This window comes from Cornus florida, unplaced genomic scaffold (genome assembly GCF_030987335.1).
Source record: "Cornus florida cultivar Cherokee Brave unplaced genomic scaffold, ASM3098733v1 CherokeeBrave_3.0.0_Hap2_Chr05, whole genome shotgun sequence".
Taxonomy (NCBI): domain Eukaryota; kingdom Viridiplantae; phylum Streptophyta; class Magnoliopsida; order Cornales; family Cornaceae; genus Cornus; species Cornus florida.
This window is the reverse complement of record NW_026775575.1, coordinates 6,773,606-6,799,284: the sequence shown is the minus strand read 5'-3', so window position 1 is coordinate 6,799,284 and position 25,679 is coordinate 6,773,606. Positions and strand designations below refer to the sequence as shown.

At 37.4% G+C, this 25,679-nt stretch overlaps 1 protein-coding gene across 3 annotated transcripts; it reads right to left on the bottom strand.

The window, feature by feature from the left end:
• Nucleotides 1-886: 886 nt before the first annotated feature.
• LOC132306093 (two-pore potassium channel 5-like) lies at nt 887-13,386 on the bottom strand. 3 transcript variants are annotated; one of them, XM_059803319.1, is made up of 3 exons: nt 12,287-13,386; nt 11,588-11,671; nt 10,199-11,486 (listed from the first exon to the last, which is right to left on the bottom strand). In XM_059803319.1, exons 1-2 carry the CDS (start codon nt 13,294-13,296, stop codon nt 11,596-11,598), a joined length of 1,086 nt encoding a protein of 361 aa, XP_059659302.1. In that variant the 5' UTR covers nt 13,297-13,386; the 3' UTR covers nt 10,199-11,486; nt 11,588-11,595. The 3 variants fall into 3 exon arrangements, with proteins under 3 accessions (XP_059659300.1, XP_059659302.1, XP_059659301.1); XM_059803317.1 differs by lacking the exons at nt 10,199-11,486; nt 11,588-11,671 and adding an exon at nt 887-1,341 and having other exon boundaries at nt 12,287-13,384; XM_059803318.1 differs by lacking the exon at nt 11,588-11,671.
• Nucleotides 13,387-25,679: the final 12,293 nt, after the last annotated feature.

Below are 25,679 nucleotides of genomic sequence, written 5' to 3'. Positions count from 1 at the left end.
CTACATATGCATAGGAAAGAGGTAAATTTCGTGCATAGGTCTTTTGGAAAGAAATCCTTACCAAATAGGTAGTTTAGACAGAACACAAAATAAAACCTAAACTGTTTCAGACTTCATGAACCGGTAGCCACATGTGGAACAGGTTCAGAGTGTCGAGAATGTTAAGATTCGAAGCTATTGTTCCTGAACCGGTAGAAGAAGTTGGTACCAGTTCCCAAAGGACAGATTCGAATGGGAAGGTTTACTTGGAAAAATGCCTGTTTTGGAAACTTTGAAAAACATACTATGTATGTATAGTGTCCTAACCTTTAATTAAACTTCTTAAAGTGGTATTCATACCTTTTTCGTAGATATTTGTTTATCAAACACGAACAACTCTTCAATTCCGTAGCCGATCTTGATCTTGAATTTGGAACTTGAAAATACAACTCGATCGGACTTGTTTTGACACCGGAATTAACCAATTACAAAATATATCTCGCACCATTGGCAGTCTGCTCGCCACAATGAGCTAAACTCATTGAAATAAAGAGCATAACTGATCTGATGTTCTTTCAATGACATGAAAACTAATTCTGCTCGCAATTATATTTAGAATACTGTTTGGTCATATCATTGAATTCGGCAAGAATCCTGGCATGCCAGCACTAATTCCTAGCACAACAAATTAATCATGTTCCTCGCTCTTCTTGTTTCGCGCAAGAACCCATATAGGCTTGTCTTTCAATCCTTCACTTTTTGGGATCTTAACTCTTTATTTGACAAAATATTTTGAGGCCCTTTTTTTTTTTTTTGTTTTTTTTTTTTTGGGGATAAGTCACAATATTTTTTGGCTTTGAGCTCTACAAAAAGGCAGATGTATTAAAAGATGTAATAAAAGCCTGAATAAATATAAGTGGAATACTAGTAACGATTTCTCTTGAAAAATTATACATATTAACAATTCCAAGCCTCCACAAGTTAGTTCGCCGTGCAAAAGCTTGTGAAAAAATAATAATAATAAACAACAAAATGAACAAATGCGAGTCCTTCTAAATCATTACAGTATTAAATGGAATTCATTAAATTGTATACCTTCCATGAATGTATGTTTGGTCTTTAAGAAAAAGCTTTGCCATGGCAAAAATATGTTTCATGTACACCTACCTACCTGCAAATTAATGTTTTTGCAAGAAGACTCTAATTTCAATATCCTACAAGTGATTCTCCAATAAATGAGGCAGTGTTATCTTGCCAGAGTTGTTGGGATCAAGCTTGTTGAACTGATTACATATCTGCAGTATATCTTTCTCGGTTATCTTTCCCATCTCTTTGAGCTTGTAGATGACATATTCTGATTTACTGCACAAGGAAAAAATAAAAATAAATAAATTTATTTATTTTTTAACCATTTTATACCGCCACAAAATCATAGAAGACACATAGATCGAGGATATCCGGACTTTTCATCCTTTAGGCTATGTTTGGTCGGGCGGGTTTGAAGGGGAAGGATAATATTAGTTATAAGGGAAAGGGAAGGGAAGGATAATTTTAATTTTGTATTGTGTTTGGTTGATTAATGAATGAAAAGAAAGGGAAGGATAATAATTATATTTGGGAAAAGGAAGGGAAAGAAAGAAAAGGGAATTATTTTAATAAATTGACTATTATACCCTTTTATACTTTAAAAGATATATATATATATATATATATATATATATATATAGTCTCCTATGGCCAAAAGAAAAGAAAAAAAAAAAAAAAAAATAGGGCAAATCATTCCAGCCTCATCTCGCTTCCATCTCTATTATATATATCTATATATATATATATAGTCTCATATGGCCACAAGAAAAGAAGAAAAAAATATATATATATAGGGCAAATCATTTCAGCCTCATCTTGCCTCCATCTCTATTATATATATATATATATATCGCCTCCATCTCTATTATATATATATATATATAGTCTCATATGGCCACAAAAAAAAAAGAAAAAATAAATAAATAAATAGGGCAAATCATTTCAGCCTCATCTCGCCTCCATCTCTATTTTATATATATATATATATATAGAGAGAGAGAGAGAGAGAGAGAGAGTCTCCTATGGCCACAAGAAAAGAAAAAAAAAAATGGGGCGAATCATTTCAGCCTCATCTCACCTACATCTCTATGATATATATATATATATATATATATATATATAGTCTCCTATGGCCACAAGAAAAGAAAAAATAAATAAATAAATAAAATAGGGCAAATCATTTCAGCCTCATCTCGCCTCCATCTCTATTATATATATATATATAGTCTCCTATAGCCACAAGAAAAGAAAAAAAAAAAAAGAAATAGGGCAAATCATTTCAGCCTCATCTCGCCTCCATCTCTATTTTATATATATATATAGATAGTCTCCTATAGATGGGCCACAAAAAAAAAAAAAAATTTAAGGCAAATCATTTCAGCCTCCCCAATCTCGCCTCCAGGCTCCATCTCTATTCTCGTTCTCAACTTTAAACTTGCCCTTTCTCTCTCTCTCACTCTGTACTATAAGAATCAGAAGTTCAAAACCCATATCTGTCTGCAAGAATCAAAAGTTCAAAACCCGTATCGGTATATCATTTCAGATTGCACAAAAAATCAAAACCCATATCTTTCAGTTTCCATCGCCGTTGTTCCAGTTTGGGTTCGCCGTTCGCAAGCTTCAATCACCGGCCCGCCGTCTCTCACTCTCTCTACAACTGCTAACTTGTATGTATATTGTTTTGCAAACTTGTGTAATCTTGAGGGTAAAATTGGTATCACAGCTCCTCCATCAGCCATTGCCTTCACTTTCCTTCCATTTCCTCCCATTTTTGGGAGGATAAGAAAAACACTGATGAAGCTTTGAAATAACCTTCCAAACCCTTCCCTTTCTTTCCAACAATTTTTACCAAACACAAATTTTTAATTCCCTTCCATCACCTTCCCTTCCCTTTCCACCCTTTTCCATTACACCAAACTGACCCTTAATTATATCTTCAACACTGTGGAACAAGGATTTTTTGGTTATTAACTGAATACCTTTATAACAAAATGACATTTTAAATTTGATGGGCCTCTAGCCATATGGTGTAGGGGGCTTATTACCAGCTAGTAAGGGAAATGGACCACTAAGAGCATCTAGGGCGCAAGTAACTTTAGAGAGATAGTGTGTCAGTGTAGAGAGGAGAGGGGCGGTACGCAGAAAGAAGTAGTGTGTCTTTTTTGTGGGCCCCTACAATCACTCTCTATTGAGTTCTCTATAGAGGAAGTGGGCTTTGGAGAATCCGCTAAACATTTTTGTCTTTGTTTAATTGTGTGGCTGCTGTCTTGTATCAATCAATTGATACAAAGTAAAACACAGACAAACAGCTCTTACAACGGCTCTTGCAACGGTAATTTTAAACGGCTATATTATTTACACTATAAATACTAAATTTCATCTTCAATAATTACCATCTTCAATAATTCTCTCTCAATATTTTTTTAACATTCATCTCTATGGATCCTCAACCTCCATTCTATCACCCCCATCTCAACCAATCTCATAACTCAGAATTAGCACCGCAATCCAATTATAATTTGGATTCTTCAATTTTTTTTCAATCCGAAAATCGACCTCAACCCCAACACTCTTATTTTCCATTCCAACCTTCTCAATACCAACCCGTACCATATCCCCAATTCCAACCTCATTACCAATTACAACCTTCTCAATACCTACCATCTCAGTTCCAACCATCTCAATCCCAACCTTCTCAGTTCCAGCCTTCTCAATCCCAACCATCTCAAACCCAACGTAAATCTAGGCATTCGAAAACAAATTGGTCCATTGAAGAAGATGAAGCATTATGCAAAGCATGGGTTGACATTGGAGAAGATCTAATAACGGGTTCAGATCAGAAGCAAATCACGTATTGGGAACGAGTCCGTGAAAATTTTATTCAGCAACCAGGGGGCACGACGTCCCGAAATGTACCAAGTTTGCAAAATCGTTTCTCACACATTAAAAAAGTTGTTAACAGATTTTCTGGATTTTACAAACAGATCCAACATCATACTCCTAGTGGCTTCAACATTGAAGATGTAGCAAGTTTTTTACTTTGTAAATTTTTTAATTTTTATTTATTTTAATTAGCAATCTAACTAATTTCATTTATTTTTTTTATTTTTTATAGCTCAATGAAGCAAGAAATTTATTTAATACGTCAGAAAATGAGCTATTTAAGTTGGATCACTGTTGGTGTATTTTAAAGAATTCGTCAAAATGGAATTCCATTTCCAACAGCAATGATAAAGGGAACAAAAGAGCAGTGGAGATCGATATGAATGAGTCTGGGAATTGGCCAGAAACTGTTCAACCTACTTTGTCAACAGTCCAAACCAATCCATCTACTCCGTCAACACCTATAGTATCAACACCAGGTTTAGTAAACCTTGGCGACGACGATTCACCTGCAATTAGTGTTGAAAGTTCGCATGGCATTGTACGACCCCCTGGACGAAAAGCATCTAAGAAGGGTCACAAAAAAAGCAAAGAGGAGATACAACATAACTAATTTCTAGAATAATTTTAAGATTTTACCCATCAAATCTTCATTACCAAATTGATTCCACAAATGTTCCATGAGATCTCTCCTAAGATCACCGTTGTCTGATTTATTGCGAATCCTACTTAGGCGAGAGGAAATGTGTGCCGCCAACATTGATGGGTTTCGAACGTAATGTGGAAGGGAGATTGGGTCATCTTTCGGAGGTGTCCATTGCAAAATATGTTCGCCCTCGTCTTCAACGATCATATTGTGTAATATGATGCACGTTTTCATTATCTTGTTTAAATCTTCAGTATTCCAATAAAGTACCAGTTGATGCGTTATAGCCTACCTCATCTGCAACATGCCGAACGGTCGTTCTAAATCCTTCCTAACAGCTTCTTGTTTGTTAGCAAATAATTTCTCTGTGACAGTTGTTGGGTGCAGGATGGTCTGCATCAAAGTTGCCCATTTAGGATATATGCCATCAGATAAATAATACCCCATTGTACGCCGATGCCCATTCACCACGTAATTAACTGGAGGCATTGAATCATTGATCATGTTCTTGAATACTGGGGAATGATCGAGAACATTCAAGTTATTGTGTGAACCAGCCATACCAAAGAAAGCATGCTAGATCCACAGATTTTTCGATACAACGGCCTCCAATATGAGGGTAGGTTTATGGCTTCTTCCCGTGTGCGTGCCATGCCATGCTGTGGTGCAATTCTTCCATTCCCAATGCATACAATCTATAGAGCCAAGCATACCTGGAATACCTCTCTCTACCCCTTCTCGAAGCAGACATGCAATGTCGTCTGCATTCGGTGAGCGTTGGTACTACTCCGCATACACAGCAATTATAGCATCACAAAACCTCTTCAAGCTTTCGATCGCAATGCGCTTAGAAATCTTTATATACTCGTCACAAAGATCAGCTGAAATTCCATATGCGAGTATACGGATGGCAGCAGTCATCTTCTGTATGGGAGTGAACCCCATACGACCGAGGGCATCGGGTTTCTGGATGAACCATTCGTCATGTGTTGTAACACTGTTCAAAATACGAAGAAACAACTCTCGTTGCATTCGAAACCTTCTACGAAATATGTATGGTGGATAAATCGGATTTTCAGCAAAGTAATTTCGGGATAGCCGTTGTGCTACCTCCTCTCGATCACGTTTAATATACTTTCTCTTACGAGGTTGAAAGAATGCCCGCACCCTATCATTCGATAATGATCTCCTCACATCGTTCATCCTTTTTTGATGGATTTCAGTTGAAAGGAGCCACTTGCTTTTCGAAGATTGATTTGAGGTCAGGTTACTATCAGTTGAGGGTTAAGGATGAGCACCCTATCAATCGATAATAATCTCCTCACATCGTTCATCCTTTTTTGATGGATTTCAAAAATATCTTCCCCATCTGAATCTGACGAATTTAATGGAGAAATAGACTCGAAGACGGGTATATCTCGTGACGATGAAGCCATTTTTTGTATAAGAAATATGAAGACTCAAAGAATAGAGAATGGACTTGAGAATGCAAAGAAGTGGACTTGATAATTGAAAGAAGATAGAATTGAAAAAAGATATAATGAGTGATTTATATAGAAATTGAAAGAATATATAATGGACTTGAGAATGCAAAGAAGTGGACTTCATAATTGAAAGAAAATAGAATGAGTGGTTTATATAAAAATTGAAATATAGTCATTTGGAAGAAGACAAAAATTATTAAATTCAAATTCAAATTTTTTATTTTATTTTTAAATTAAATTAATAAAATAATAAATAGAGAATGAGATAATTGGGTTCCACACCATGGAACATATGGATAAAAAAAAAATAGAATACAACATCATCACTTTTTAACTTATGTGGCAACTCTACTTTTTAAAAAGTAGATAGATAAGCTTGTATGCCCACACCACTTGCTCGAATATGCCCGGTATGGGGCTGGCAATAAGCGGCCCTCACACGTTTACTAGCAATATAGCTAGCTACAGGTAACAGCTCTTTTGCCATCGAAAATGGGTCCCACTCCATTTTTCTCTCTTTCTCTCTCTTTTAAAATAGTGGATCCCATGTATAGAGGACTATATTTCCTAATATCATACTGGCCAAAAGAGTGGTTATATTTTTACAAGGAGCCACGATGTGGCTTTCTAAAAGAGTTTACATGGCCAGCTAAAACCAATGCACCATACCGGATGCCCTTAGAACACCCCATAAATATATTGTCATTAGGCTATCATATATAAAATAAATTATTTGCGGCACATGGAGGCATGATATAATACCATAAAGTAAAAAAATTAAACCTTAACATACTTATTTTAGAAAAACAATTCAACTAAGCAAACCAACCAAATGTTCACTTAAAAATTTAAATTACAGTTCCTGTAAGAGAGAAAAGGTGAGGTAGAATTTTGCTAATATCTTTATATGCATATGAACTCAGGAATTGCCCGCATAAAAGGCAAAACTTAGGAAGTAGAAACATCTCCTATACCAGGTTTTTTCCACCCTGCAATTCTTTTTATGCCACCTAACAAACTGCTGGAAATTGTCTCAAATTCCTATTCTAATTAGGTTTCTATTTTAGACTTGTATTCTGTAAGGAAATTTTTTGGCAAGCAAGTAATCCTTACCCAACAAGGAATTGAGTTTGGAACTCTATAAATAGATACATAAGTTTTGGGTTAAGAGTTGTGAGATTGAGACAGATGTAGTCTCATGAAGGAGTTGATGAGTAGAGGTAGTTTATAGGTTGGTACAGTAGGGAAAACACCGGTGACACTGGTAGCGAGGTGATAGGCTCGTAATGTGGTACGTGGTGAAAAGACATACGTGGTGTTGATACTCTATTGTTGTAATATCTCTACGAATCATAGTGGAATCTCTTCTCATCCATGAACGTAACACTGAGTTTAGATAAACCATGTATATTTTGTAATACCCTAGGTTTCAGATTAAGCTTTAATCTTGATTAAATGTATGATTAGTAAATTTTGGAGACTTTCTTATTTTATTTGGAGAGTTTAATTTATTTTGACAGTAGACTTACGAAAGAATAAATCTATTTCGGATCATTACATATTTTGTCTTTATGTGAGATTGCTTTGTTGGTTTTCATAGGATCTTTATTTATTCGCACGCTTCCGCTGCCCAACAAATGCTATATAAATAGACACCTAGGTTTTGGGTTGAGACTTATGAGATTAAGTGAGATGTAGTCTCATGAGGGAGTTGATGGGTAGATGTAGTTTATAGGTTGATAGAATAGGAAAAACGCCGGTGGCACTGTTGTGGAGATAGGCTCGTGGAGTGGTATATGGTGAAAAGACATGTACGTGGTGTTAATACTCTATTATTGTAATATCTCCACAAATCATAGTAGAATATTTTCTCATCCATGGATGTATCTTGAGTTTGGATAAACCAAGTACATCTTGTCTTCGTGTGATTGCTTTATTGGCTTTTGTTGGTTCTTTGTGTTCGCGCGCTTCCGATGATCAAACACAAACCTCAATCTATCCTGAATCGGTAGAATAGATGTGTGAATTGTTCTATAATTTAATGGACTTAGTAGAGAAGTGTTTTCTTTTCACGTTAGAAAAGAGGTTCTACCATCCTAACATAGGACAATTTTATTATGTTTTTATTTATTTATTTTTATTTTATATTTTTTAAGGAGAATTTTATTTTAGATAGTTTCATTATATTTTTTTTGGTTTACTTAAACTAATTAGTTTCTTTTTGCTATTAGTTTCCTCTAGAGTTTTAGAGTTTTATTTATTATAAATACAATGTACTGCGACAGCAGAATAATCAATCAATTTTATCAATAAAATATCCTCTGTGAATTTTCTTTTCCTTGAACCCCATTCCATGTGAACGTTTTATCGATTTCCGCAACATAGCCAAATTAATAGCTTCTAATAAACTCCAAATTGTGTGCATATTGATCTGATCCTGGATCACCATTCACAAACCTCCTATGTACCTTGCTACCTGCCCACTATCAGTTTCTACCAAGTTACTGACATAACAAAAAGTGATAAAATGTTCACATGGAACGAGGTTATCTTGAATCCAAAAGATAAGGTACCTTGAATCCACGAAGAAAAGAAAATTCACAGAGAAATATGATATTTTATTGACAAAATTGATTGATTATTCTGTTATCATAGTACATTGTATTTTCAATAAATAAAACCCTAAAACTCTAAAGGAAACTAATAGTAAAAAGAAACTAATTGGTTTAAGTAAACTAAAAAATATAAAGAAATTATGTAAAATAAAATGGGAAAATATCAGTTACCTCCCTCCAGGTTAAGCCTAATTACAGACAACACCTCTAACGTTTCAATAATTACAGAAACCTCCCTCAAATGTGACTAGAGTTAGATTCCGGTAGAATCCTTGTTAAATGACTAAGATACCCTTATTTTATAAAATAAAAAATTAGCAAAACATGAAATGACAAAATTACCCACAAACTCTTTCCCTACCACCTCTATATATATATATATATACTCTCTCTCCATATCAATATTTACCCACCAAAACCAGTGCCTGCACCACCACCACTACAATTGGCCCGCCGTAGCACCACCACCAAAGGTGGCAGCAACATCAGCATCAGCATCAGGGCCTTTACCGCTCTCCTTTCCCACCTCCAGCGCGACCTCCTCCTCTTCTACTTTTCTCTCTCCTCTTTCTCTCTACCCTCCCATCAATTCACACATCTTCTGATAAAAGCTATACATATATATGGATTATTAATTGTGGTGGAGTTCATACCGGTGTGTCAGATCGGCGACGAAGAAGAGGCCAGAGATGTCCGCCATAGTGGATTACTTGAGAATCGTGGGCAAGAAATAGAGAAAGAGGAGAGTTCTCCTAACTCGATCTCCAATCATCCTTCAATGGCTTCTCCTTCCATAGCTTTCTCGGCAAAGGCATGCACGGCTCTGTATACAAAGCCGTCATCGACGACGGCCTCATCGCCATCGTTAAAAGGACCACAACCCTGGACACAATCAACAATCCTGCGGAGAAAGAGATAGAGATTCTATAGAGAATTTAAAACCCTAGTCTGGTCAATTTGTTAAGGTTTGGTGTTGATTCGAATGAGAGGAGATTTATTGTGGTGTCAGATCGGCGGCGGAGAAGAGGCTAGGGATGTCATCTGTGGTGGATGGCTTGGGAGTCATGGAGAAAAAAGTGAAGTCGCCTATTTGGGACAATATATTGTTAAATACGAATTAGTATATATATATATATATATATGTATGTATGTATTATATATGGAGAAGTTTTTTTTCCCAATATATATGGAGAGATGAGTTGTGCTTGTTTAGAGAGGGACAATGTATACACACAAAAATTAAAGTGGGACAGCCTTTGAGGGTATTGGGTAATTTGTAATTCAAAAGTAATGGTGGAAATGTATTTACAATTATAATAAGGGCAAATATGATATTTCATGCTAAAAAATGGCTGACATCATCAAAAAGTGTTCTTGATCGGTGTTGAACATCATCGGAAGGGCAAAGTGTTACCACAGAGCTAAATTTAAGAGAGGTTGGTGTAATTTTTACAACATTAAGGGTACTAAGTGATCATCCTAAATAATATCCTCCCTAAAAAATATAAAATAAAAATAAATAAATAAATAACATAATAAAACTGTCATACGCCAGTCCCATCCACTTCAAAAAAAAATTTGCCCTCAAATTTTAATTCGGATTATATGTATGAACAAGATTTTATACCATTGCCGACTTGAACAACTAACAAATTTCAATCTCTTTGAAGACAACTCCCAATAAATTTGGTAGAAGTCCATTGGTTCACATCGTGAAGAACTCAGCCAATGATATTGCAACATTTATCCTGTTGATGCTTCATTGTTTCCATCAAACTCAAACACAAACACATTGAAAAGCGTACAAGACAATATAATATTCTTCCTACTAGCATCAACTTCCTTCCCACTATATCTTTGCCTGATTGAAGGAGTGGGACCCGTAACGTATCGTGATCAAATTAGGTTTGTCTTTGACAACCTTTACGTCCTTTATGGCAACGTATACCTGCACTCATTTGTCTCTTGTATGCACAATGCCATATGCTCCCAAAATTCATCTCACGTGATTCTTTAGTCTCATCAACAACACACCTAGTAACTTCAGTAACTTTTAACTATACCATCCGTGGTAGTAATTAATCTCTCCAATGTTACCACGTACTAGCTATGTCAGGCTCCAACCGGTTTCGCAAGGATTCATCACTGAGTTCCCCTGCTTCAATTAGATCTCCAAAATAGATAAAACTGCCACTGTCATCTTCAAACTCTTTCGAATTGTTATCCTTATCTTTTAAATTTGTATCCATATCATTAATTTGGTTGCACAAATTGTCCCCCTTTCATTAAACAACTCCTTGCCATCATCTGTTACTTCGTATGATTCCATGTCTCTCTCTTTCAAACTATCTTCAACTATAACAGGTGCAACTATAAAATTTTGTTTACAATCAATCTCTTTGTGAGAATCATTGATTGCTCCAATTACCATGATTGCTCCAATTACCATCATCTTTAATGTAGTCGTTGACACTAGAAAACTACGCATAGACCGGAAGCCCACTTGAAGGTACAAGAACGTTAATCATATTCAGTTGGCCGTGAGAAACATCATCGGCGCGAACTCGAACTGGTTCATGATGCTGATTGTCATTAATCCCAAGTTCAGCGAGTCTCTGTCGGATTTGCAGTATCATGCTTTCCATCCGAACCAATGGTTGTTCTTCAACATCAAGTCGCTATAGTTCAACTTCACTGGCTACCCTCTCTTTTAGTCGGTGCAAACCCACTAGGTACCAAACCTTCCCGGTCGGCTCACCTGAATGTCTAGTCTTTCTCTGCCAAAAGCTCGCGCTGCAATAGAAGTCCAAAAACTGCCCTTTACTAAACAATCGAGAAAATCGCTTTCTATCTGATTAGTAAAGTGCGTTAGCGGAAATCAAACTAAAGCTCACACTAGAATTTAGAAAGGCGAAGTCTTGCTTATGACTGAAAGCACATCTAGGTGCTGGCACTTCATTAGTATAGCTGTCACGTCACTGCCAAAACGATCAATCACCATCAGACCGACAAGGCTCTGATACCAACTAACAACTAACGTAGCGAAAAGCGATAGAACTATAAAACGTTCAATGAAACGGGACTAACTTAAATCCACAAGATATGGAAAAGAATGATATTTTATTGATAAAATTGATTGATTATTTTGCTCTCGACATTGTATTTATAATAAATAAAATCATATAAGTCTAACCCAAAAATAATAGCAAAAGAAACTAATTGATTTACCTAAACTAAAAAATATTAAATAAAAATAAATAAATAAAAATATAATAAAACTGTCCTGCATCACATCAAATTAAAAACAGATATTAGGTATACTTCCTGAATGCTATACAAAAAACATCAAGATTATCCCTTTTTACTGTGTATATATATAGTATATATTATACATAGCTCAATTAATAATACTACTCAAGCCCCAATTGGATACCAGATCATATACTTTCTAATTATTGCAAACCTAGTTCATCAGTACTAGGTAATTCAGTGTAAATTAATTTGATATTTTGTGAACAATGAATAAATTGAGTGAGTGATATAAGAAATGGTGAAAGAGCTAGCAATGAAAAGTTACTAATTGCAATTCCTACCTGATAAAGCCATTATTATTGATATCAGCTGCAAGCAAGTCCTCCACAGTGATGTCCCTATGCAACACCCACTTGGTAATCCTTCTGTGCCTCTTATCAATTCGTGCCTCAGCCAAATACAAAAAGGCTCTTGCCACAGCCAGTGTGGAGAAAAGAAGCCAAATTGCGGCGAACAATCGGCCCGGAAGAGTCTTGAAGGCCCTATCTCCATACCCAACAGTGGTAACTGACATCACAGACAAGTAAATCGAATCAATCCAATCCAAATCCTCCACAAAATACAACACCAGTGTTCCCATTCCAATACTGAGTACAACTACTCCCAGAGCCAAACACACCTTCAATCTGATTCGCATCCTGCCCTTCTCTACATCAACGATGTAGTTCCTTGCAAGACCAAATCCAATATCATCAAATTGATTTTGATTTTCATTTTTGGGTCTTCGAATAGCCCTCAAGATCATGCTCTCTTGCAAATCAAGGACATAGTTGACCACCCCACTCAACAATATGTCGATGAACCCAAAACCCACCAGCACGAAGAAGCAAGAGAAGAGCTTAGTGGCCGGCGTGAGAGGTGCGATGTCGCCGTAGCCGATGGTGCACATGGTGACGATGCAGAAGTAGAGGGCGTCGACGACCGGGTGGGTCTCGACGCCGGAGAAATTGTCTCGATTGAAAGAATAGATGAGGACGCCCAGAGAGAGATAGAGTAGAAGCAAGAGAGCCGCCTGTCTAACCATGCCGCCGGAAGTGGATTCCTCCGACGACGACTGGGAATTGGGATTATGATTATGCTGGGGCTTCAGGTCTCGCATGACGGCGATGGCGGGTGCGGTCTTGCAGCGGTGGATCTTACGAGACATCATGGGATTGGAGGGAGAGACAACAGGGGTATTGAAGGAGGAAGAGGATGAGGTAGTCCTGACAAAAGAGAAGTCATCATGATAATCGAGAAGAGCTTCGAGCTGGGGTCTTTTTTCCGAGGCCAGAAATGGTTCTGATTCCATATGATAAAAAAATTCGGTAGTGTATTGTAAGAAACGGAGAAAAGGGATGAGAGAGGATTGTAGTGGGTTCAATGTTTGTGATTTGGTGGGGTGGATGATTCATCACATTAGTAGGATGCTATTGGCGGGCCTTTGAGATGGGGCATGGATTCAGTCCATTTGACTGTAGCTTCAATCCATGCCATTCAAAATTTTCATGGCCAAGATTTTGCCACGTCACCCTCTTACTTAACCCTGGTTAAGGCTTGATTTTGTTTCATCCACCCACGGTTAAACCCAAATATTGAAAATTTTGACCCTAAATTGTTTTGAAACCATTCTCAAACTTGGTCAAATGTTTTCAAACCCGGTCAAACTTTCTCAAAATCCCTAATTTTAGCCACTATAGCCAAAGACCCACGTTTGTTCAACTTCACTTTCGCCTTCGATGCCTCAATTCCCTAACTCAGCAAACTGTTCATCTTCTCCACTTCTCAAAATCCCTAAGTTTCAACGACTGTAGTAACCAAAGGACACCAAACCACATTCATTCACTTTCTTCTTCGACGCCGAAGCCTTCCCCAATTCCCTAACTCAGCCACTAATCATCTTCCCTACTTCTCAAAATCCCTAAGTTTCAGCCATTGTACACAAATTTAGCCACTGTAACCACTTTCGCTTGGCCAGATTTTCCCAAAATTCCTTTCGCCTTGTGTCCAATTGAAAATTCTAGGGTTTGATCCCTTCTCTTCACCGTCTTTATCTTCACCGTCGGGAAGCTTTGTCCCTCTTTTTCTTATTTGGCCTCTCCAATGTTGACTCGTAGTGGTCATAATTCCTCAGATAAAGGTAAACAAGTCCAATTTGTGACCCCTTCTGATATCGATACGGAGGATGATAGCTACTGTCCTTCTGACCCTATGGCTTTTTCTTCGGAAAATGATAATTTTGATGAAGAATATGTTAATGAAAGAATTGGGAGCTCTGAAAAAGAGAGTGGAAAGTGTAAGTAGAAACAGGACAGAGTCGGGACTCCTCAAAAAGCAAAGCCACGTCGTGCAGGAGCCTTCTTTAGATTTTGGTAAGTGTTATTTTCACAAATTCGGTAGAACATAAATGTGTAATATAGAAGTCTCATAATGCTATGTTGGTCAATATAACATAACGTCTAAGGGATATGTTCTCAGAGATTCAAAAATTATTTGGGAATCATGTACACAAAATTAAGCCAAAACATAGACGTTTCTATGATAGTAATAAAATACAGGGGATAAAATATAGTGGAGTAAAACCATTGTTGTCAAATGTATGGCACCAGAATGAAGTCAGGCCCACGAAGCTGAGCAAGAAAGAGAAGTCAAATATGAAGGCATCAGCCTTGTGTCCAGACACACTCTTCTAGTGCATTTCTTGCGTCCGAACGCCCTTCACAATTGATAAGTATACAAAACCTATTATTTCATGCATCAAAATAAGCTTTTAATTAGAGTTTTATATTCTTTAAATATTCTTATATGCTTGTTTTGTGTTTTGTAGGTGTTAATGCATGAATGAGAAGAAAAGAAACAAAAATGGAAAATAAGTGAATAATTGGCTGTAAAAGGAAGATTATATTTATTTATAACCAAAAAATATACACAAGGAGCGTTGTAGGAAAGTTGGTGTGTTGTGCAAATTATCATTCAAGAGGTTTCAAGTTCAAATTCAAGGTGCAACAAAATGGTGTTATATTTTTGCTACCTGGTCAATCACTTGCCACATCATCTTTTGCAATATCATCATTGAAGAAGAAGAAATGAGAAGACAGAAAGAAGAAAAGAAAAACAAAAGTCAGCAAGAGAAATGAAATGATGTGCACGTGAAGAAAAGAGAAATGAGGAGAAAGAAAGAAGAAAAGAAAATAAAGAAAAGAAAGAAGAAAAGAAAATAAAGATAATAAAGGAAAGAAAAGTCAACAAAGAAAGGAAGAAAAAGTGAAGTAGATATAGAAGTGGTTAATATAAAATGGGTTGATACAAAAGTGGACAGTGGTCAGAGTAAGGTATAGTAAGATGGCGTGAACGAAGAAAGAAGTCAGAGAAGTTAATATTGATTTGAAGGCAACAATTGTGGATACACAATTTTGGCTATAAATAGCCGACTCTTGTAATACCCCTAATTTTACAAAGGATAGTCCTGGAATTTTTATTAATTATTAATTGCAATTTTTTAAATATTTAATTGTTTAATTGCTTTGATGGTTGTTACTTTATGTACTTGTTTTAATTATTGATTTGGTTGTCGTTAATTTGTTTATTTGCGTTACTATTTTACTTATTAATTTAATTGTATTAATTATTTAATTGTTATTTAATTATTTTGTGGTACTTTGTTGTTTTAATTATTGTTTCAATGTTACGTTTTAATTATCTTTAATCTGTTTATCGTGACTGTAGGATTGGTTGTATAAAAGTTAGCCGACATTGAATTTAACGTAGTTTTCTATGGGCCGAGTAATTGCAATTAGGGTTTAAGGGAGCCTATGATTAGTGTGGCCTATAAATATTCACCTAAGTTGTTTACATAGGGTTTTTAGAATAAACTTACAACATTGTAAGGTTGAGAGAAGTTTTGGAGACGGCTGGGAAAGAACAGAGAGCAAACGGAGGATTCATCGGAAATTTGAGACGAACGTCGGTGTAAGGCAAGTTTTGTCTTAACTCTCTCCCTTAGGCTTCATGTTCATTGCATACGTAAATAGTTCTAGGAATGAGTTACATGTTTTAAAACAAAAACGTTGTCTGTTTACATCTTTAAAATTTAAATTGCAGCAGTGCGTGTTATACTTGTTTAACTGGTTAAATTGTAAAATTTATTGCATTGTTTTCTATTTGAATCCCTGTTAGTAATTGTAATAAGGACTGAAACAAGGGTTGGAATCTACTGGGACTAAGTTAAAATCTCTGGTAACCTAAACTGTGAAGTGCCGGAGGTGTAGACGACGACTGAAGAAGAAAACGAGGCAAAGGAGGGAGAGAGTCGGCTCCTCTTTGGATTAGAGCCGGCTCTTCTTGGTTTGGAGGCGGCTCCAAGACCTTTGGAGCCGGCTCCAAGGCCAATGGAGGCGGCTCCATGTTTTTGGATCCTGCTCCATTTTTTTGTTTTTCTCAGTTTTCTGCGTTCTGTTGGTTTTCTTTGGTTTTTAGTGAAACAGGTGCTTGGTTATGGAATTTCTAAGTGTTCTAAGAGAATTAAACACTGTAATGGATGGTTTAACAGTGGTCTGGAGTGGGATTAAAGTTCCAGAGGATTGAATAATATAGATTTAAATACCGAGTTTTAATCGTTAAAACTGTATGGATTTTCTTATGTGCTTTGCAGACCTGTTTGTTTTCGGGCATTTATATTTCTTAATTATAATAAGAATTTCTGTGAGAGCTTGTCCATTGCTAATTACGTATTCGTGGAATGGAAATACATGCTAGCAATCTATAGTTTCCTAAAGATTAATTGATGGTCAAATTGTAAAATTTAATGCATCATTTTGTTGAACAGGAGGTAAAAGGTATGATAAATTGCCTAAATTTATTATACAGGTTAAGGAACTAAGTAACATAATATTTATTTAGGCTATGTTAATTATGAATACTGGGAAGTAAATTTATATTTACAAACACAGCTTCATGGGGTCAAGTATTAGTTCCTATGATGTGTTTCTATGTAACGGTGTTATATAAGCATGTAAATATTATATTTATTATGTTCTCATGCTTGTCATGGAATGGTTGAAATTGATATTTATGTTGTCAATGCTCCATCAACTGCTGGATTTATTTAAGCATATGTGATAATGTATTCTAAAATGCTTAGTATGGAATTGTTGATATCGTTATTTAACTATCAATGCCTTATCAACTGTTAGATGGATGGAATTGTATGCACCAGTATGGGATGGTGTCATACTAGAATTGGAATAGAACAAGTTGCTAAATTCCTACCTATTTTGTAATAAGGGTATGGGTTATTAAATAAAATCCTCCTTAAATATATGAGTCGATGCGGTTGAATACGCCATACGACTTACTAGATTTCTTGTGGATAGTTAGGAACGGAATTTAAATATATTTTTATGTTACCATGACATGAGCTTGAGTCTCAGAGTCGATGGTTAGGGGGTGTATATGTAGTTGGATGTTTAGCTGGCTGTGAGGGTTGAGGTATACCCTGTTTAGGTTTAAGTACTCATGCCTACTCAGGTGCGTTTTGTGTGATGCCTTCTATTCAGGTTGAGACCCTCTTCATAGTCTAGCGAGAGTCCAGTAGTGTGGATATATTTATGTACGGATTATTAGATATTGTTGAACTATTTAGTATGTACATGCGTATCAAGTCTCTGCTTGGATTGTAGTAGGATAGAACTTGTTCATGGGTCTGACCCACTCCTATTTTTCAGGTGTACGTCAGTTCCAGGCTTGAACTTGTGCGTGCTGAGCAGAGACGATCTTCCACTCTACTGACAATGTAGGACTTCTTTCCATGTGACGACCCAAGATTTTTCAACCCAGTGTGTTCTGTGATGAACCAAAAGAATGACCCGATAACGGATTCGAAATGCGAAAACGAAGGAAACTAAGTGACCACTAGAGATGTACGTCATCCCTAAGGCATCAAAATGACTCCCCATGGCATGATCAAATTATATGCTATTGTGTGATGATGTGCACATACACATAAGTGTAAAATGGTATTTTAAACATGCTACAATGGCCCATGGCCTTATTACAACTAATTTACAACATTTGACATGTCAGACCTCCAAGTTAGAAAAATTACATTTTATAGACAAATAATGAATATGCTAACACTTGCATGTGAACAAGAATGCTTCTAAAGAAGCTCAACTCAGCAAATCACTCAAGCAATTGCAATCTCCAATCTTGTATCATGTACCTGAAATATGCCCCAGTATCGTAGGGGTGAGTAACATAAAGCTACTCGTAGGAAATGAGCATACATCGACCTACGTTTTACAAGTGTACATGATTTAATCATTATGGTTCATTCCACCTAACGTTTATGTCAAAGGTGAGACTCAGGGAGCATCCTAGCTACCTAAGATCATTTCTAGCATAAAACACATCCTTTATGCAATTTCAACAACACAAGAGCATGCTACACATAGCAACACGATCTAACATGCTTACACAAAGCAACTAGTTAAAAACATGCTTACACAAAGCAACTAGATAGAAACATGCTTACACAAAGCAACTAGATAAAAACATAGTTACACAAAGCAACTAGATATAGATTCTCAAAGTTATCAACTTGAAATCTAAATGCTAAATCAACTAAATATAGCAATTTAGTATGGATGTACTTAACAACATCAAATCGCCAATAGCCAAAACCATAGTCACAATATAAACATGATTGATAACTTGGAATTGAATGTGAAAACAAATAGTGGAAGACTTGGATATCAGTCGGATGAGACCGATACAGGGCTAATTTGGAGCTACTAACCCCAGGTAGCTTACCCAACGCGAACTTTTCTGGGCTAATTTGGAGCTACTAACCCCCAGGCAGCCTACCCAACGCGCGAACTTTTGACTTAGAGGACTCTTGTCCCCGTACTAGAGCCAAACCCTAGCCATCATGCAATGTCCCAAGTGGTTCCAAAATAATTAGATAAGTTTACAACTTATATACGTATTGAATAGTACACGGAACTACCTTCATGCACAAGTAGGCTGACACCACACAACACATGCTCTAAATCCACAACTACTATAGGATGACAATGCCGAATCTTCAGAGCGTGATTCGTTACGCATTATAATAACATCACATGTCGAATCTTCAGAGCGCGATTTGTTACGCGCTATAACAATATAATCCAATATTGAAACATAACTCATAAATCCATTATAAGTCAAAAGTCATGCTTTAAACATACTATCCATGTCAAATACATGAGTTAATCAATAATACAATAGAAACGGAATTTAATCAATAAACTAATTAAATTCCCTAGGTTTCAAATCTCAATCAAATGGCCTCCAATTAATACATTGATCGGATGGTCAATTAACATCAACCTTCGCAATAGCACGAATCATTGTAAAATAGGGCTATTGGTAGGGTAAGTCGAACCACTGGGACTGCGCTAGTCTAATACAACCTAAATGTCTAGAATCATTCTCGAATGATGATGGAGGTTTATAAAAGGTTTGTGTGTTTGTCACTAAACTAAGAAATTGAAATGCATAAAACAATAAATTACAATTAAATTAAAGGAAGTGAGATACAAGTAGAAAATACTAGGAAGATGAATCCACACTACACCCTAAGTACATGCTAGACTAAGGCTAAATTGGGGAGGTACAATGTATAAAATGGTCATGGAATATATAGCAACACTATGTTACCATACACTCTTGGAAAAGTTCATTAAATCATTAAACAAGAATAATCCCTCAAAAATTCATACATTTGAGCTACCTAAACTAAAGTGTAGCCCTCAACATATTCACTCAAGCAAGAACTATCAAGTTTATAACCAAATGATAAAGCACATAAGGTAGGAAACTAGTATAACCCATCAAAGGAAATTCCTAAGCAATGGACTATCCATTTTTCTAACAACATGCCTTGAAAACAAATCATAGTTTGATTCCCATTGTGACTATGAGAATGCAAGCAATAAGATTAATACAAAGATCATTAAGACAAGCAAAAGAAACTCACATTAATCATTTAACAGTGTTAGAGTTCATTACATGAGATAATATGCTCTAACTATGAAAATGCCAAAAGTATACATCATAATTCCTAACATAGCCTAATCTAAAACATGAACAACAAGGGGAGGCTTCATCACCTCCCTAGGTGTGGTTTAGTTACCCATGACTACAAGGGATGAAGAAGAAGAAGAAGCCTCCATCTCCATTTTCGAGCTCCTACTGTAGCACTCAAGAACACCACCCTCTTTGCTCTCTTCTCTCTCCTCTCCTTTTCTAAAAATGAAGGATAGGATATATATGGCCTTTGGTTGCCTTCTCTCCTCCAACAAAGCCCTCCCTCTCCTCCAAAAATATTCCCAACCACTTCAAAAAAGAGGGAGATTCAAATTGAGGAAACCAATGAAGTAAGTGGCTAAAAATGAGGAGTCCCGAGCTACATTCTGCCTGAATTTCGAGTGCTCGAAATAGGGCCTCGAGCACTCGAAAATGGAGCAGATTGCTCCATGCTTGCTTTGCTTCGCTCGGACCTACTTTGGTAAAATGGCTATAACTTTGTGTTCCAAACTCTGAATGACAAACTGTTTGAAGATTTGAAAAGCTGATTTAGAGCTATAAAAACTTTATGTTTTGGTGGAGATCCAATTCTCAATTTTGGTTGGTCAAAATTGAAGATCAAGGCAGAAACTCATTGCTGCCAAACAGTTCTGAGCACCTCTAATAAGAAGATCATAACTGTCTGATCCGAACTCCGAATGATGAATCGCTTGAAGATTTGGAAAGCTGATTCAGAGGTCTAAATCTTTCATGTATGATGGAAGTCCAGTTCTTGAGTTTGCTAGGTCAAAAATGGCGACAAAAGTCAGGTTCCACTGCTACCAAGCTTCAGCATTGAGCACTTTGCATTCAAAATTTCAACAAAAACATCATTCTTGCTTCTTTTAAGCCAATGAACCTGAAAATAAACAAAAATGCACAAATGAAGATAATCTGCATAATAAAATCAAATAATGGACTTAACTAATACAATTTAGGGCGCTTGAATATGCAATATTCGGTGCTTATCACACCCCCAAACTTACATTTTGCTAGTCCCTTAGCAAAACCAGAATGAAAAACTTGATGGAATGAAAAACATGGGAATGCTAAAACAAAAATATCAACCATGGCAAAAATAAATATATACATAGCTTAAATACAACTTGAAACAGACAAAGAGCTGGAGACGGGGTCATTGGGAAAACTACCATGCATATATGAAGCATTGATACAAAAATTGACAAAAACCATTTCAACATGTATGCATCAACATCATCGTCCATATAAATAACTCAATTATCATCTCTTAAATGGAAATCAACTCTATTTCAGTGAAAGTGAATTGGATTCTCAACATGCGGCTTTTGCTTTCTTTCCCAATTCCAAGGCACAAGTTTTCAAATCATTGAATTCCCCTTTAAATGAAGTCCCTAAGGCATGATTTTATTTACAAGACAACTTTTGTTGCCTGCTGACAATTTATTAAAGCTCAAAAATGAAACATAGAATGGTTGTGCAGTGCTGAAATCCATTAAGCTTTCTAACCAACCTATGTAGCAAGCGTTAGGCCAACAACTCCCAAACCAGATGGCTTTAGGGTGCTAAGTGTAGAAACACTCCATAGGGCTTAATAGCTTAAGTTGGAAAGGCTACGAACTCCAACAAACCATGTTTATTACAAATTTTTTTGAATGACCGTGTAATGTTTAAGTCCTTTAAGCTTTCTAACCAACCCATATAGCAAGCGTTAGGCCAACAACTCCCAAACCAGACGGCTTTAGGGTGCTAAGTGTAGAGACACTCCATAGGGCTTAATAGCTCGAGTTGAAAAGGCTACGAACTTCAACTGGTCATTATTTCTATCTTTCTCAATTTTTTTTTTATTTTTATTTTATTTTATTTTATTTTATTTATTTTTTATTTTATTTTTTTTAAGAATCATGCCAAAGATATTCATCCATTAGGTTCATCAAATCAGATTAACTAGGCCAAGATCAAGGTCAATCAAGTTGCATGCCTCACAGTTAAGTTTCCAATGTGCATCTGTGCATTGTGAAGCTTATAAGAATGTAAAGTCCAGCAAGAATCTAATTGAGACATTTATACAGATTAATTTGAATCCACATGATCATTTCAACTCAAATTTTTTTTTATTTTCAAAAATGTCAATTGCTTCTATACACAAAGTTTTAAACATATGCTTCATCTCCAACAAGTTCCAAGTTACATTATCATTGCTTTACAAAAATATGATACCAAAACTATGCCAAGAATGCAATAATGCACCCCCAAACTTGAACGACACAGTGTCCTCAATGTGGGACATGGATTAAAGTTAAAGACAAAAATGACTAAGAGTAAAAAGGAACAAAAATACCTAGGGGGAGGAAAAGGCATGGTGAGACAAAACCCCCAAACTTGAAATGGACTGCGCCACCTGGATAGTATGACGAAGAACAAAAAGAAACAACAACAAAAGGCATTAATAGCACAAGCACATATACAGAAAAATACTGAACAAAAAGATAACAGAAAAGAGAGAATTTGCATTCAAAAGGGAGTTTACATGATTACAAAAGAGCTGTACATAGATTATGTCTACTAGGGCAACCTATACATAGCAAATTCTAAAAGTTCAAAAGTAAAACAAAAGATACAAGAGAAATATTTACATATGAACAAAAAGATAAGGTCCAACACTCGCAACAAGCTACGGGCCAAAGGGTAAACGGGCGAGGATGGAATGGAGGAGAGATTGAGTCTTACGCCGTTCGGCGGAAGCCAAACGACGTTCCTCAGCTGCGACACGGTGGTCTTCAGCAGCAAGACGATGATCTTCTTCGGTACGGGAAGAAGTCTCACACATAGTCCGAGTGTACGCGGACAAAGAATTCTCAAAACGATCCATCCGTTCATGAATACCGGCAATGCTAGCCCGGATGAAAGCCTGGTCCTGCTGAGAGTGGACCGGAGGCTCTAACCTTGCAGCAGCTGTTGCCATGGAAGCATCCTCAGAAGGAGGAGGAGGTGGAGCTTGGATGAACAGGGGGGCAGCAGGCTGAGGGGTACTAGAATGGCTAAGAACATTGATCCACCGGCGCTTGGTAAAATTTTTAATCTTTTCGCCTTTTGGTTCATGGGGAAGAACAATGAAACCCTTGTGCTTTAGGAGCCGAGTGATGAAAAACGGCAAAGGCAATTTCTGATTTTCAACTCGCGGAACCCGTGCATTATGAGCGTCATACCAAAACTTCATAAATGTTGTCCAAATAAGCTCCGGGATGGAGAACCATTGGCCTTGGTCCATGGCATATAAGGCTTGCAAAAGGAGGCCCCTACGCTCAGTGCTATGCACCAAAGGGCAGACATTATGCTTGAAAACAGTGTCAATGAACCAGAGGCGTTTCGGAAGATTGGTTTTGTGGATAAAAGACCGGGCCCTATTAGGATCGTCGACATTGCCAATGGCGGCGACTACCTGCTCGACAGTCATATCATCGACCAGCTCATACAACGTATGGCCAGTAGGGTCCAAAAGGTCAGCGGGGCACTCAATGGGGCAACCAGAAACCTGAATGATGTCAGTCATAGTGAAAGCATAGGTGGTGCCATCAATGGATGTAGTGAGAGAAATGGGTGGCTCTTCAGGGCATTGGAGATTCTGGTAGAAGAGGCGCACTACACGGGGGTAGGCAACCCTGGCAAGGGGCGCGCAAATGTGTTGCAGACGCCAGTTAGTCAATTCGGCTACAGCCCACGAAGTAGTGGGTAGAATGTCAAAGGCATCCGTGAGCGGAAAAGAAAGCTCGTAGTTGAGTTGTTTGCGATCCCAAGGATCACGTGGTCGCTCAAGATTGACAGCACGGGCACCCGCAGAGGGTCTAGGAGGGCGAGAAGGACCGGCACGAGACATTTAGAGAGGTGGACTTGGTTGAGGAATTTCAGCGAACACCTGGCGTGCACCACAAAAAGGAGAAGGTGAAAATGAATGGGTGGATGATGAAACCCAAAAATTTTTGGCCCTGCAATTGCAATAACTACTCCCAAACAATCACAAATCTCCATTACATGCAAGCCCATCCTCCATTTATACCAAAAATGTGAAAGAGAAAGAGAAGGAAGAAACTTACCCAACAATGGAGAACCAAGGGCCCTTGGTGCGTGGGATAAGTGGTGGTGATGGGTAGGAGGTGGGTGTTGGTGGTTGATTGGTTTGGTTGTTGATGGGTGGTTGGTGAGGATGGCCAAGAGGGTGAAGGTGAGGTCTTGATGCAGGTCATGGAATGTTGTATGCTGGTGGTTTAGAATTTGGTTGTGAGTGGGAGAGAGAGAAAAGTTGGTGTGGTGTGTGAGAAGTTCGAGCAGGAGGGTGGTGAAGTTAGAGAGAGAGGTGAAGAGTGGTTGAGAGAGAGAGGTGAGGTGGTTGGCAATGTGGGTTGAGTTGATGGTGGAGGAGAGGGAGTTGAGGTGGGTAGTGTTGCAGCCGAGAGGGGGTGATGAGAGTGAGGTGTTGGTGTGGCTTCGGGGTTTAAAAGAGAGAGAGTGAGAACATGGTTCGAGCACTCGAAGTCCCACTTTGAGTGCTCGAAATGTTGGCAGAGAGTTGGGGGCTGAGGGTAAGAGGGGCTTGAGCACTTGGTGGTGAATGAGAGAGCTTGAGTGATGGGCTAGGGTGTGGTGAAGTGGTTGATGCTGCAAGGGAGGGGTTTGGTGTTGAGCATGCTCGAGCAGAGAGTGAGGGATGAGTTTGGGATGGAGGTTCGAGCACTCGAAATTGGAATTCGAGTGCTCGAAATGGAGACAGTAGCTGCACATGAAGGGCTGAATTTTTGGAGCAATCCAAATGGAATTTAGAGTGCTCTAAATGAAGGCAGTGAGCTTGGGATTTATGGTTCACATTTAGAGCACTCCAAATGGGAGCTAGAGTGCTCTAAATGACGGCAGTAGCTTGGGAAATTGGTGTGGTAATTTGGAGCAATCCAAATGGAAGCTAGAGTGCTCCAAAAATGGGCAGTAGCTCATGGAATTTTGGTTAGATCATTCGAGCACTAGAATCTTGGCCCAGTGAGCATTTTGAATGGATGCAATAGCTGAAACAAATGTGTCAAACTTTGCAACATCTTGCTAATGCATGAATCAAATTGGAGAAATTTTCAAAATGCAACACATTTCCAATGCATGGATGAATGTAGGAAATTTTTTAAACCTTTGCAACATCACACAATGCATGAATTAAATTTCAGAAAAATTTTTAAACCTTGGAACATCTCTTTAATGCATGGATGGGATTTGGTCTCTTCAAATGCATGGATGAATGTAGGAAATTTTTTTTTTTAAACCTTGCACTTCATCTCCAATGTATGGAAAATTTTGGGGAACCATGATCCAACAATGCATTGAAAATGAGAGGTTGTGCACATGAGTTGCATGCCAAAGATCCTATGAAATTGCTAGAAAACGATGGAAATTTCTGGGAATGAAAATTAGAGCTGAGAAGGTCTAAGAGGCCGGTCTAAAATTGCAGAACACAACTGAAGACCATTTCAGAAAAATCAAATTTTTGGCTTTTCTAAACCATTTCCCAGAAAATTTTAAGGCACGAGCAATTTGAGAAGGTAGGGAAGCTTGGAACATCGAAAGAAT

What these genes read in the sequence shown, in the direction of transcription:
- LOC132306093 (XM_059803317.1), bottom strand. Translation starts at nt 13,296, where the DNA reads ATGGAATCAGAACCATTTCTGGCCTCGGAAAAAAGACCCCAGCTCGAA. An exon ending in AATAATAATGGCTTTATCAG is followed by an intron (nt 1,342 to 12,286) that starts GTAGGAATTGCA and finishes TTCCTTGTGCAG; the next exon opens with TAAATCAGAATATGTCATCT.